The sequence below is a fragment of the Phacochoerus africanus genome, chromosome 4 (genome assembly GCF_016906955.1).
Source record: "Phacochoerus africanus isolate WHEZ1 chromosome 4, ROS_Pafr_v1, whole genome shotgun sequence".
Taxonomy (NCBI): domain Eukaryota; kingdom Metazoa; phylum Chordata; class Mammalia; order Artiodactyla; family Suidae; genus Phacochoerus; species Phacochoerus africanus.
The window spans coordinates 63,450,730-63,464,288 of record NC_062547.1 but is presented as its reverse complement, the minus strand read 5'-3'; the positions used below and the strand labels follow the sequence as shown (position 1 = coordinate 63,464,288).

At 55.4% G+C, this 13,559-nt stretch overlaps 1 protein-coding gene across 2 annotated transcripts in view; it reads right to left on the bottom strand.

Moving 5' to 3' along the window:
• The window catches only part of NOTCH3 (notch receptor 3), a 37,865-nt gene extending 25,927 nt beyond the window's left edge, over positions 1–11,938 (bottom strand). The window contains exons 1-12 of one of the 2 annotated variants that reach the window (XM_047776767.1): positions 11,718–11,938; positions 9,008–9,086; positions 4,730–4,872; positions 4,290–4,628; positions 4,078–4,200; positions 3,768–4,001; positions 2,765–2,920; positions 2,489–2,674; positions 1,767–1,880; positions 1,408–1,521; positions 652–885; positions 421–531 (exon numbers count right to left, since the gene is read on the bottom strand). In XM_047776767.1, coding sequence (XP_047632723.1) covers positions 421–531; positions 652–885; positions 1,408–1,521; positions 1,767–1,880; positions 2,489–2,674; positions 2,765–2,920; positions 3,768–4,001; positions 4,078–4,200; positions 4,290–4,628; positions 4,730–4,872; positions 9,008–9,086; positions 11,718–11,835 — 1,951 coding nt within the window. In that variant the 5' untranslated portion in view covers positions 11,836–11,938. The remainder of the gene's footprint in view (positions 1–420; positions 532–651; positions 886–1,407; positions 1,522–1,766; positions 1,881–2,488; positions 2,675–2,764; positions 2,921–3,767; positions 4,002–4,077; positions 4,201–4,289; positions 4,629–4,729; positions 4,873–9,007; positions 9,087–11,717) is intronic. The other variant, XM_047776768.1, reaches the window with a different exon arrangement.
• Between the last annotated feature and the right edge of the window lie 1,621 nt (positions 11,939–13,559).

Below are 13,559 nucleotides of genomic sequence, written 5' to 3'. Positions count from 1 at the left end.
AATTTTGCCCCATTTAGCACAGCCACACCCTTGAGCAAAGATCATCTCATTTTCTTCCTAACACATCAACTCTTGTGCAAATTAGAACAGCCACCTCCTAAATCAAGAGAGACCTTGCCCCGGATCATCTTTGTCCCCAAACTTACATGAAGTCATTTTCATTCCCACCAAGCATTACCTTGGCCCCACTCAGAAATACCCCAATCCCTGAGTCTGAACACGGTCATGGATGTTCCAAGATAATCTTGAGCCAATATAGGGCGAACACACCAATGAGAGAAAGCACAGTCTCAGGGCAAAGTGTGGACAATCTTATTGGGCAAAAATGTTCAAAGAGAGGAGAAAAACCTGGCCAAGAAAGATGGGTGATTTCACCCTCACCCTATAAAGACCCCTTTTCCATAGCAGCCACTTGCGCACCTGTGAAGCCAGGCTGGCAGACACAATCATAGCGGTTGAGGCCATCCCGGCAGAGTCCAAAGGTGCAAGGATTGCTAGCACAATCATCAATATTCACCTCACAGTTCACACCTGGAGAAAGGGAACGTGACAGGGATTGCCACCACTGTGCCCTGCCAGGAGCACTATTCCCAAATACTCTGTGACCCACCAGATGTACTGTTCCTGCCCCATTCCAGATCCCAGCCTCACCTGTGGTGCCTGGAGGGCAGCGGCAGAGGTATTTGTCCACCAGGTCTAGGCATTTGCCCCCATGGCGGCAGGGCTGGCTTCGGCACTCATCCACCTGGCTCTCACAGCGCGTGCCAGTGTAGCCAGGTGCACAAGCACATGAGAAACTGGCAATGCCATCCACACAACGCCCATGGTGGCATGGGTCTGGTGAGCAGTCATCCACGTTGCGCTCACACACAGTGCCCTCGAAACCTGAGGGGGGAGGTGCAGAGGGTCATATTCCGCCCACTTGCCAAGGTCCTACCCACAGCCATGGTCTCTGCCCAATCCTGGCTCAGCTCTACCTCAAGCCCACCCATCGAGCCAACAGGAGGCGTGATCATCACAGGCCCCGCCCCTAGCTGGCCTCTCTCCCATCCAGCAACAAGCTCCAAGACTGGTCCCTGGCCAGAACTGCTTCCAGTCTTCATAGAATCAGTTCTGATCTGCCTTGACCTCCACTGGAAATGGGAACACAAGGGAGGTGCCTGGGGATGGAGGGTGTCAGACTCGCCCCCTTTGATTATGTGCACACCTATCCTGCCAGACCCTTTGGCTCCACCCCCAGCGTTATGCTTCGGTCCGTTATTGGCTCCACCTCCTGGCTCCTTTATTGGCCCTGCTCTAGTCCTGCCTTGCGGCAGCCCAGCCCCTTTTCCCCAAGGCTCTTACTGGCCCTTTCTCTCCTAGCCCCGTCCCCGGATTCTTGCCAGCCTGTCATTGGCCCGCCCTCACCTTCTGCGCAGCGACATTCATAGCCATCCGGCTGGTCCACACACTTGGCTCCATTCCGGCAGGGTGTACTGGCACACTCATCCACATCCAGCTGACACATAGCCCCGCTGAACCCTGGAGAGGTGAGTGTGGGATGAACAGAGGCCCAGATAGGGTCTTGAGCAGTCACCCCCTCACAGTGCTACCTTGTTTGGGTGGGAAGCCTATTTACTTAGTTTTAAATTAATTTCAAAGTTTTTCATAAGGTGGTTTCTGTTATAACAGTTATCCACTAACATGATCTTATAAGCTCCCATCCTGGAGCCTTTGCCCCTGCAGGGACTCGTCTTTTTTCAGGCTTCTTGGCCCAAAGTCCTCACCCGAGGGGCAGGTGCAGCTGAAGGCGTTGACTTTGTCCTTACAGACCCCGCCGTTGACACACGGGCTGCTCTGACACTCGTCCATGTCCACCTCGCAATAAGTGCCTGTGAAGCCTGAAGGTCGAGGGAGGGAAATTAGGGTAATAGGGTTTAGCCTCTGGTCTGAAGGGAGAGCAAGGGAGTAGATTCCCTTCTTTCTCACTCACAGACAGTTCCCCTGAGCCTTGGCCTTGCCCCCAACCAAACCCTGGATTGTTTCTGGACTCAGGCTAAACCTTCATCCAGCTATGGCCCCATCTAGTTCAAGGCATATGAGATTCCATATGGACCTTGCCTTCAGCCTACACCCTGTCCCTAGCTCCCAGAATTAGGGCCCACTGTAGCCTTGTGCCCAGCCTCAATTCCACCCAAGCATCAGTGCAAGACTGTCTGCAAGTCCCACCTTGACTCCGACTCCAGACCCTGGCCCAACCCTCACATCATTCCAGCCCCTCAGTGGATCCTAAGGCCCAGACTCCACTCCCAGGTCATCTGAAAAATTTCTACTGACTCCGTTGACTTGCCTCCAGCCTTGCACAAGATTCTACTCTGGCTCCGCCTCCACCTCATCCCAGGGTTCAGTCTCTCAGGATCCCAGTTCTTTACCCTTTGGCCCCTGCCTGCAGGCTTTTTTCAACCCATCCCCAGGCCTCAGGCCTCACCCCAGCCGTGCTCACACACACCTGCCATGCAGATGCAGGTGAACTGGCCTATGCGGTCGAGGCACGTAGCCTGGTTGCGGCAGGGTCCAGAGAGGCATTCATTGACGTCAGTCTCACAGCGTGGACCAGTGTAGCCGCGGCCACACTGGCACAGGAAAGAGCCCTGTGTGTTCACACACCGTCCCAGGTGCTCACATGGGTTGGCACCTGCAGGAGTAGTCACAGCCGGTGTGGGCATGAGTGGCTGAGGACCCACCTCCCCCCTCCTCCCCTATTCTCAGACAGTGCTCCCCTCACCGATGGAACATTCATCCACATCCTGGTCACAAGCCCCGCCTGTGAAGCCAGGTGGACAGGTGCAGATGGCCCTGCCGTTTACAGGGTTTGTGTCGCAGATAGCATCTTCATGACAGGGGTTGCTGACACAAGCATCATCCAGATGACACAGAAGTCCTGGAAAAAGTAGGTAGAGGTCAAGGACAGACCCTCTCTCTGCCCAAAGGTACCACACCCTGAATATTCGTTTGTGTTTTGTTTTTATTAACCAGTAGTGTATTTAGTAGCTATTTTCCCCAATTATTTGTTAACCCTTTGAATGAAAAACTCAAACAATACAGAAAAGCTTATTCATATACCCACCACCTAGATTCAACTGTTGTAACCTTTATCTTTTTTCTGAACCATTGAAAAATAAGTTGGAAATATACATACATTATTTTAAAATTTATTGACTCTTTTTCTGATTATGAAAGGGTGCAGAGTTCCCATCATGGCTCAGTGGTTAACGAATCTGACTAGGAACCATGAGGTTGCAGGTTTGATCCCTGGCCTCTCTCAGTGGGTTAAGGATACAGCATTGCCATGAGCCGTGGTGTAGGTTGCAGACAATGGCTCAGATCCCCCGTTGCCAGGAGCTACACCTCCGATTAGACCCCTAGTCTGGGAACCTCCATGTGCCATGGGTGCCACCCTAGAAAAGACAAAAAAAGGGGGTGCTACCATCAAGCTTTTGCTTCTGCAGTACCCTCTGCCTAACGTACCCTTCCCCCCATTTCCAAGTCCCACTCCCAAACACCTTCTCTGACATTTGCCACTTCCAAAGATCCCTTCTCTTTTTCAGTCACAGTTTAGCTCTATGTTTCTGCCCTGGATTGTTTGCCAGCCTCCTCCCAGGCTTACCCCTCACCCCAAATTCAGCTGCCAGCATAATCATTCTCACTCTCAAGTCAGACTCCATCCTTGCCCCCACTTAAGAGCCATCAAGGGCTCCCTGCTGCCTACAGGAAAAATAGCTACTTACCAGTTTTGCCCATGGGGCAGGCACAGTAGAAGGAGGCCACACGGTCATGGCAGGTGGCCCCATGGAAGCACACAGCCGTGGCACAGTCATCAATGTTCTGACTGCAGCTCTCTCCTGTCCAGCCATTGACACACACACAGCTGTGGCCACCCAGTGTGTTGAAGCAGGTACCCCCATTGTGGCAAGCATTGGGCTGCAGCTGACACTCATCCACGTCCTCCGTACAGAACTGGCCTGTGGCACACAGACATACAGTTCAGTCACCTGGTGCATGCCCACCCAAGATCTTCCCTCTATTCCCACTGCTCACCTGTCCACTCAGGAGGGCACTGGCAGTTGTAGGTGTTGACACCATCCACACATGTCCCCCCATTTAGACATCGGTGCCCTGGACAATCGTCCACATTCACTTCACAGTTCTGGCCTTCAAACCCTGGCAGGGAAGGAGACAAGGATGGTCAGTGCCAGGCTGGCCTGCTGTCCCCCCACTTCTGCAGCCTTCCATGGGTACAGCTCCCTCACCAGGAAGGCAGGCACAGTCATAGGTGAGGTCGCCGCTCTGTCTACAGGTGCCCCCATTACGGCATGGTGAAGGAGCACAGGGCACTGCGGGGCTCTCACACAGTGGCCCTGTGAAGCCAGCTGGGCACTGGCAGTGGAAAGAGCCAGGCGTGTTGAGGCAGGTGCCACCATGACGGCAGGGCCCGCCCACCCGGCACTCATCCACGTCGCTTCGGCAGCTGCGGCCCTGGTAGCCAGGTGGGCAGGAGCAGATGTAGCGGCCATCAGACCCCACTGAACAGCGGGCACCATGGGCACAGGGGCTGCTGAGGCAGGGATCTGGCAGGGAGCAGTCCGGGCCTGGAGGGAGCCAGAAAGGGTGAGTTTGGGCTGTTCACACCGTTGCCTGCCTCAGGCTCCCCTCCAGACACCCTCCCCCACCCCACCCCCCACCCACTTACCTCGGAAGCCCCGGGGGCAGCGGCAGGAGAACCGGGCAGTACCTGCCACCACTGAGCTCTGGCAGACACCACGGCCAGCACAGGGGCCAGAATGGCAGGGGTCTTCGAGCTGGCACCATTCTCCCACCCAGCCTGGTGGGCACCTGTGGGCAGAAACAGCTCAGTTGGGGAAGTCAGGGCAGGACAGCCCCAAACACAGAGATACATGCAAGACCGACAAGAAACACACAGGCAGGGAGTTTTGGGTGTGGCTCAACAGGTTAACAACCCAACACAGTGTCTGTGAGGATGTGGTGGGTTAAGGATCCGGCTTTGCTGTGGCTGTGATGCAGTCCTCAGCTGCAGCTCCGATTTGACTCCTAGTCTGGTAACTTCCATCGGCCACAGGTGCAGCCATAAAAAAAAGAAAAAGAAAAAAAAGACACAGGCAAACACACACACAATCTCATCCGTCCATGCAACAAATATCACTGAGCACCTAGGTAATTAGCAATAGGAATACAGCAGCAAACACAATAAAAGTGGTTCCTACCCTCTGGCAAAGAGAAGATAGACAAATAATGAATTAATAAACACTGAGGGGGGAGGTTGGTGAGGGCCATGAAGAATGCAGTGGGTTGAGTGGTACCCCCCTAAAAGATATGTCCATGTCCCAGACTCTGTGACTGTGACCCTATTTGGAAAAAGAGATGTAATTAGTGATGTCATGTAAAAAAAATGTAATTACATGATGGATGGCAAGATGAGATCATCCTGGATTATCCAGGTTGGCCCTGAATTGAGTGACAAGTATATTACCAGAGAAAGGCAGAAGGAGATTTGAGAGAAAGAGAAAGCCATCTGAAAAGAGGCAAGGAATACCTGGAGGTTCTAGCTTTTGGAGAGATCCCTTCCTCCAAAGCATCTTGATTTCAAACTTCTAGCCTCCAGAATTGAGAGAATAAATTTCTGAGTTGTTTTTTGTTTTGTTTTGTTTTGTCTTTTTAGGGCCACACCCATGGCATATGTAAGTTCCCAGGCTAGGGGGTCACGTTGGAGCTACAGCTTCTGGCCTACAGCACAGCTCAGGCAATGCCAGATCCTTAACACATTGTGCAAGGCTAGAGATCAAACCTGCATCTTCACGGACAGTAGTCGGGTTCGTTACCGCTGAGTCACGATGGAAACTCCAATTTCTATTGTTTTAAACCACCCAGAATATGGCGATTGTTATGGCAGCCACAGGAAACTAAGACACAGGATAAGGAGGATAGACTGATGTGGGTAGGGGAAAAGCAAATAAATTTTCACAGACCAGAGAAGGTGAGGGAGGGAGCCATGGGACAACCTGGTGAAGGGCATTCCAGAAGAAGGAGCAAATGCAAAGTCTCAACTACCAGAAGACAACCAACCACCCAGGCACACACACAGGCAGACAGATCCCAAAACATACAGATACACACACAGAGGGACACACCAACACAATGTACCAGCTTAGCATACAGACACTAATCCATAGCCTCATTCACAGATCTGGATCAACTCTCATGGGGACAGACAGGACCTCCACGAATCCTCCACTCCTGTCCTGGGGGCACATATAATCCTTCCTTCTTTTGGGGGAAGGTCTTTCAGCCTGCAGTCCCCTCAGAACTTACCAGGGCAACCTTGAGTGTGAGGAAATTATGAGGATTGGTCTTAAGACTGGAAACTCCTGGAGTTCCTGTCGTGGTGCAGTGGTTAACGAATCCGACTAGGAACCATGAGGTTGCTGGTTCGATCCCTGGCCTCGATCAGTGGGTTAAGGATCCGGCGTTGCCGTGAGCTGTGGTGTAGGTCGCAGACACGGCTCAGATCTGGCATTGCTGTGGCTGTGGCGTAGTCCTATGGCTACAGCTCCGACTCGACCCCTAGCCTGGGAACCTCCATATGCCGCAGGAGCGGCCTTAGAAAAGGCAAAAAGACTGGAAACTTCCAGAGGGTGAGGTCAGAGGGAAGGGTTTGGAGAGGCAAGAGGGTCCAGGCTGCCCAGGACGCTACCCACCCCTAGCCGGGTTCCTCCCTCTGGCTTGTCCCGGTCGCTTGGGGCTAAACTTAAGTAGCTGACTCAGTTCTTAGCGTCACCCACAAAATCCCCCCCTCACCCCGGCCCCCAGGGAAGCAAGTCGGGGCAGGGCAGATAGCTTTAGAATGGGAAAACTCAGCTCCCAAGTCCCTCCCCAAAGGTCCGTAAGGCACGGACCGTCGCCAAGACTGCGCGCCGGGAGGGGGCGCGCTGCGCAGAACGCGGAGGACTGAGGAGGACTGCGGGTCCCCCTCCCGAACCCGTCAGGCAGGGCGTGGCTGCGCGGCCCCCTCCCGGCGCCGCGGGCTGGTTCCCACGCTCTGCGCCCTGCGCCCCTGCCGACCGGTCGAGCTGGTTCCAGCCTCCGCCGCGCCCCGCCCAACCGCCTGGGCTTTGCTGGAGACCGACTGGGGCGGGGAGCGCAGACGTGGTCGGGGGACTGGCCGGGGAGGCGAGGACGAGGAGATAGAGACAAGGGTTTGGAAAAGCCTATTTTAAAGGGGAGAGATGGAGATCCAAGGAGGGGTGACAGACTGGGGAGACCCTGAAAGGGCACGAGTATTTGGGATCTTAAAGCGGGTGAGGCGCATGGGGACTGGTTCCCACGGCCAGGCTCAAGGGATTGAGCCCGCTCCACTCCCAGCGATCCGGGCTCCGGACGGCCGCGCGCGCCGGTGATTCACCTGTTGGGGGGGGCGGGGCAGCCGCGGGCGCATTCACCTGTCGGCAGCATTCCAGGCGTGGAGCTCCACAGCGCAGGCGCCCGGCCCCGCGGCTCCGCCTCCCAGGTGAGTAGCTCCAGGTAAATTCACACTTTCCCCCCTACTCCCACCATCGCTGACTCTCAGTGGGAGGAACCTGCTCAATCAGGTGAAGACCCCCACCCAGGTGAGCCAAAGTGGCGCTCCTAACTTCAAAGAGCCTCTAAAGTCACTCAGACCCACTGAGCTTGGGTCTGGCACACATGTTGTTGAATAAATGGATACACTGGAGTTCCCATCGTGGGGCAGTGGAAACAAATCCGACTAGGAACCACGAGGTTGTGGCTTTGATCCCTAGCCTCGCTCAGTGGGTTAAGAATCCAGAGCTGCCATCAGCTGTGGTGTAGGTGATAGATGCGCCTCGGATCTGGTGTTCCTGTTGCTGTGGCTGTGGTGCAGGCCCTCAGCTGTAGCTCCAATTAGACACCTAGCCTGGGAACCTCCATATGCCCCGAGTGCGGCCCTAAAAAGACAAAAGACAAAAATTAAATAAAATAAAAATAAAAATGGATACATTAATGAATCGATCAATGGCTACTGGGTGACCTGCTATTATTAATGATAGTATTATAAAAGGAACCAAGTATTTCCCCATAACCTTGAGAGGTTCCCCTTTATGGCACCTATTGCCTGTGTCCTATAATAATTCCATTTATTATTGTATGCCCAACACTATGCTCATTTCACCATATAAAGTCTCTTAATCTCTACAATCAATGCCATTAAGGAGGAAACTATTATGGCCCCATTTTCCAGATGCAAAAACTGAGGCTCAGAGAGCTCAAAGCACTTGCTCATAGTATCCCAGAGGCCAGAATTCAAACTGAGCTCTGTCTGCCTCTGCTCATCAATTTCCCAGGCCCTGTCCTGCTCCTCTAACACTCTGTCTTTCCTTGTATTATCCAACAACTGCATTTTGGGGCCCCTTCTGGTTGAAACTAGTAAGAAGCACCCTATTTCACAAATCAGTGAGGTTCAGAGAAGGGAAGTGACTCACTCAAGGTCACACAACAAGAAACTGGAAGAGCAAGGCTCCTGTGCCGTCCCCACTAAATCTGGAGATGTAGGAAGGTGCAGAGGCTGTACCCACATTGCCAAGCCACTGTCTCTGGTCCCTGAACATGTGCTGACTGAATGACTACTCTCCATCAGAGGACTTACACATGACCTCAGGCAGCAGAGAACTCTGTGAAGTTGGCATTGGTGGGCCCATTTTCCAGATAAGGACACTGAGGCTTAAAGAGTTTAAGTCCCAGGCAGTCAGCAAGATGATGTGGGATTTCAACCTGGACCAGGCAGACTCCAGAGCCTCTGCTCCTGACTCTGTTCCATTCAATAGGGTAACAAGAGGTTGCCCAAGCCACACACATGTAGGAAGTGGTAGAAGAATCTATGATGAACATAGAGGCAGAGGAAGAAGACAGACCGCCTCCCTACACAAGGCCCACTGATGGCTCAGAGCCAGGCACTCACAGGCAGGCAGTCTCCCGGGAGGGCAGCTGGGTGCAGCGACCTCCATTTGCACACGGGCTTCCATCCAGGCAAGGGGGTGCTGGGTGGGGATGAAGAAAAGGTAGGGAGTTCAGACAGGCGCCCAGGAACCCCAGCCCAGAGTGAGGTTTCTCTCCCTCCTTTCCTCCCTCAGGCAACAGCTGCACCAGGCTGGGGTGTCTCTGTGAGTGCAAGGAGCCCCCCTATTCACAGTTCCCACGGTCCCCCGCCCTGGCCCCAGCTGTTGAGGCTGCAGCTGTCCCTGCCAGCTCAAGCCCTGGGAACCACAAGGAGGGGTGGGCAGGAGGAGGGGCTGACTTGTGCCAGATGTGGGGGCCCAGAAGCTGCCAGAATGGGGACGTTTGCTAAGGCGGAGTGAGGAAGTGAGGGTTGAAGGGAGGTCTGGGACTGTGTGCCTAGATCCTGAGGTTGTGGAGGGGGCAGAGGTGGAGAGCCCTGGGGCCATGGGTCTTTCTTCTCCTGATGTTGGACATCTATTCCAGCAGGGCAGGCCTACGTGCCAGTTCTGGGGAGAGAAGCCAGGGCATGTACTCCATGTGCAGCCAGCACTGGGTGTTGCAAGGATAGGGCTTGTGTTGAAAGGCGGGGCAGCTGGCACAAGATATGTGCTACCATGTCCAGAGTCCCTATCCCTGAGGGCTGTGTCCCTCTGGGGTGTGGCACAGTCTAACTGTTCAGTCGGATGGGTCAGGGGTGTGGTGAGTGTGAATTAGTGGAGAATTGTGTGTGGCAGCAGGTGTGGGGCCGCTGTGTGCATGTGTGAAAGAGAGTGAGAGAAAGGGAAAGGAAGAGGCAGATGAGGAAAACAGACAGACAAAAAAGAGGAAACTAGAAGCAGGTAGACAGAGAGACACAGCGAGGAGATAGAGAAGGATAGAGATAAAAAGGGAGAGATAGGGAAAGACAGAACAAGTTAAGTTGGATGTGGGAAAGCATCAAACAGGGCTTCTGTCCCCTTCCTCTGGGTCCTAGCAAATAGGACACTATTACCCAGACAGGAGCCTGTGGGTGTTTGTGAACTCACTCTGAGGACCACAAGACACAGCTGTGGGCCTTGCTGAGCTGAGCCGCGTGTGTGTTTGTGTGACCTGCACAGGCATAGAGATTTTTTAGGCTGAAAATTGTTGCATGTCCATGTATATGAACCATGTATCTGAGTATATAGCTGTGTGCCTGTGTGTCACCTGTGTGTGCATGGGTGTGTCTGTGTATGGGTTGGATGTGCCCATCTGTGTTTATGTGTGAGCTGGGTATAGCCATGTCTTTGCATCTAAGTGCATCTGAGAGTGTGCAGGCATCCTGTGCGAGGCCTTGGACTGGTGATGCATGTTATGTGTGAACAAGTGATTGTATGTGCATCTATGTGTAAGCCTGTGTGAGCTGTGTATGTATGTGTCTTTTGTGAGCTGAGTGTGTATGTCTGCAGAGGTACTCTGCGGGTGCGCGCCTGCATGGGCACGTCTGCATCTCTGTATCTCTGTATGTGTGATCCAGGACTGTGTGCCTGTGAGTGTGACAGGACATGTGCATGTGCCATGGCCTGGCGGGGGCGGCTGCTCCTGCCTGGTCCTGCCCCACCAGCTTGGGGCTGGGCTGGGGAGGCCTGTTTGCTCCCACAGCCCCCCACCCACCCAGTGCTGAGTCCGCAGCAGCGTCCAGGGATCCTGGGCCAGGGCCACTAGGCCAGTGTCCCTCCCCTGCAGGCCAGGCCTCCCTTGGGGGGTGCTCCTCCGCAGCCCCCGCCCGGGCCCCGCCGCTGTCCCGCTTTGTCTGGCAAAGAAAGCGCGAGGCCGGCCAGGGGGAGGGGGTGTCTAGACGGCGCGGCCATTGTCCCCGGCGGGGGAGGGGAGAGGGGGAGGGGGAGGAGCAGGGGCCCCCCGGCCGGTTGGGGAGGGGCTAGGGCTGAGGAGAAGGGCGCTGGAGCGGGAGAGGAGCACGTGGGCTCGCGCCCCCTGCCCTCCCCTCTGTGTCCAAGGCGGGGACGGGGTCCCGGGGCCGCCGGGTCCCAGCGGTCAGGGGAGGGAGCTGGGGTGCGGGCGGGGGAAGGGGCGCGGACGCCGCTCTAGCTCCAGCTCCAACTCCGGCTCCGGGTCTTCCGGCGCTCCGGCCTGGGAAGTTTTCTCTGAGTTTAGAACTCCGAGAACTTCGCGCCCCCTCCCCGCCCCCCGCCCGGCCAGGCCTGCCCCGGGGAGCGGGGGGGAGCTTTTGTGCTAGGGGTCCCCGGCCTGGTGGTACTTGAGTTCCAATCATGACCTTCCCAGGACTTCAGATGGGCGTGGGTTGTGAGAGAGCCCCAGACTCTTGGTTACCCTCCACACACCCGCTAATCTTGATCCCCGCCCTAGAGCTCCTAGTTCCAGACCCCTGCGTCCCTTCATTGCCAACCCAGATCTTTCCTGGGCCCCAGTTCCTCGGGTCTCTAGGGTCTTGTCTCGTCCTCACTACCAATTCTGAGTCCCTGCCCACCCGCCACCCACCCCATCCCACCCCACCCCACCCGACCCAACCCCCGGGACACAGACCCTGGGCTCCAGAGCTCCCTGCCCCTTCTCTCTAGCCCTTGGTTTCCAGGTCCCCTAGGCCCAGACTCAGGGCTGTGGAGATTGCACTCCGTTCTTACACTTCTCCTACACACCCACCGCATCCCACCCGCCAGGTCCAGGCCCCTCACCTGCAGCCCCGGACCCCGCTAGCAGCAGCAATAGGGGCAGCGTCCGCACGGACGGCAGGGGCGGCGGTGGCGACATCGGGCGACGGCGGCGGCGGCGGCCGCGGGGCCCCAGCCCCATGGCGGCCGGCCGCGACCCTCCCTCCTCCCTCCTCCCTCCTCCCTCCTTCCCTGGACTCCGGGCGCGTCCGGGGCCAGCCTCCGCGCCGCCAACTTCGTTGAAGTGAGACTGCCGGGCCGCCCCGCCCCCAGCCCTGGGCTGCTTGCCCCGCCCCAGGGCCGGCCCTGAGCTCCCCCGCCCCCGGCACCCACCCTCCACCCACACGGCCTGGGACCCACAGACCCTCAAGGAAACTCAGGCCAGCTATGCAGTGAGACGCGGGCTCAGACAACAAGGTGTGTGAGAAACACACCTAGCTTCCTGAACATCTCCTGCTCCCCAACGCACACTCTGAGCCTGGACACAGAACAAGGACGGACGCACAGACACCCCCCCACACCCTGAAACTGAAGCCAGGCACGTCCTGCAAGGCTCCTGAACACACAGCCAGGATGCACAATTACCGATACGTGCACAGAAGTTCCTGGGGACTTAAAATCTGAAACAGGAGTTCCCGTCTTGGCGCAGCGGAAACGAATCAGACTAGGAACCATGAGGTTGTGGGTTCAATCCCTAGCCTTGCTCAGTGGGTTAAGGATCCAGCGTTGCTGTGAGCTGTGGTGTAGGTCAAAGACGTGGCTGGGATCTGGCATTGCTGTGGCTCTGGTGTAGGCCGGCGTCAACAGCTCCTATTAGACCCCTAGCCTGGGAACCTCCATGTGCCGCAGGAGTGGCCCTAAAGAGACAAAAGACCAAAAAAAAAAAAAATCTGAAACACTCACAAACCCTAAACTAAGGCTCAGCCAGGCCTCGAGCCGTGGGTAATACTTGCAGCCTCGGACCTCAAACACATGCTGGGAGTCTCATGCATGCTTGAAAACTCCCATACCCTTTCTCTCAGCCCTCCCTAAAAAGCACCCCTTCCTCCTCACTATACTGTGTGAACCCCAAACGTCCACCCCAACCCCTAACCCCACCCCATACCCTACACAGCTTTGCCATTAAGCCAATCTTGTTCAATTTGATCAAACTGCCTTTTCCAAAAGCAGTCATGATGCAAAAGCCACTGCAGTGGGCTCTGTCCTGTAGTGAGAATGGGCACCCCTGAAAAGCCCCAAGCCCAGTTTGGGGAAGCCCTCAGTCTGGGGAAGAAAAAGCCAGATAGAGACACCCTCAGCACTGTGGGCTTAGGGCTGGGCCAGAGGTAAGGACAGAGACTGGGGAAAGTACACAGAGGGGCTGGTGAGGGCTCTACCTGGGGTAAGGGAGTTACTTATTCATTCATTCATTTATTCAACAAGTAGGTATTAAAGCTCCAGCTCTATGTCCAGCATTGTTCCAGGGGCTGGGGATACACCTTCCTCCCCTAGGGAGGGCTTCCCCAAGGAAAGTTCACTGGAGCTCAGCCCAGAACTGGAAGAAAGACATCACAGCAGAGGAAGAGTTCTGCACCCAGAGGAAGGGTCAGAGTCTAGTTGGAAAGGAGGGTGGATGGGTCAGGTTGGGCTGGCCCTGAGGAGGAGGAGAAAGTAGCCAGGCTGACTTGTAGGTATTCGGCTTGGTGATGAGACTGCAAAGGTGGAGGAATGGGTTGGAGATGAGATGCTGAAACGGAGCCTGAGGGTCACCCATGAGGCAGCTGAACAAGGGCTGAGCATGGGGCACCAAAGTGGGAGATAGTCATATGGGCACCCCAGAGATGTTTGAGCAATTTTAAAACTTTTTGTTTTGAAATAACTTAAAAC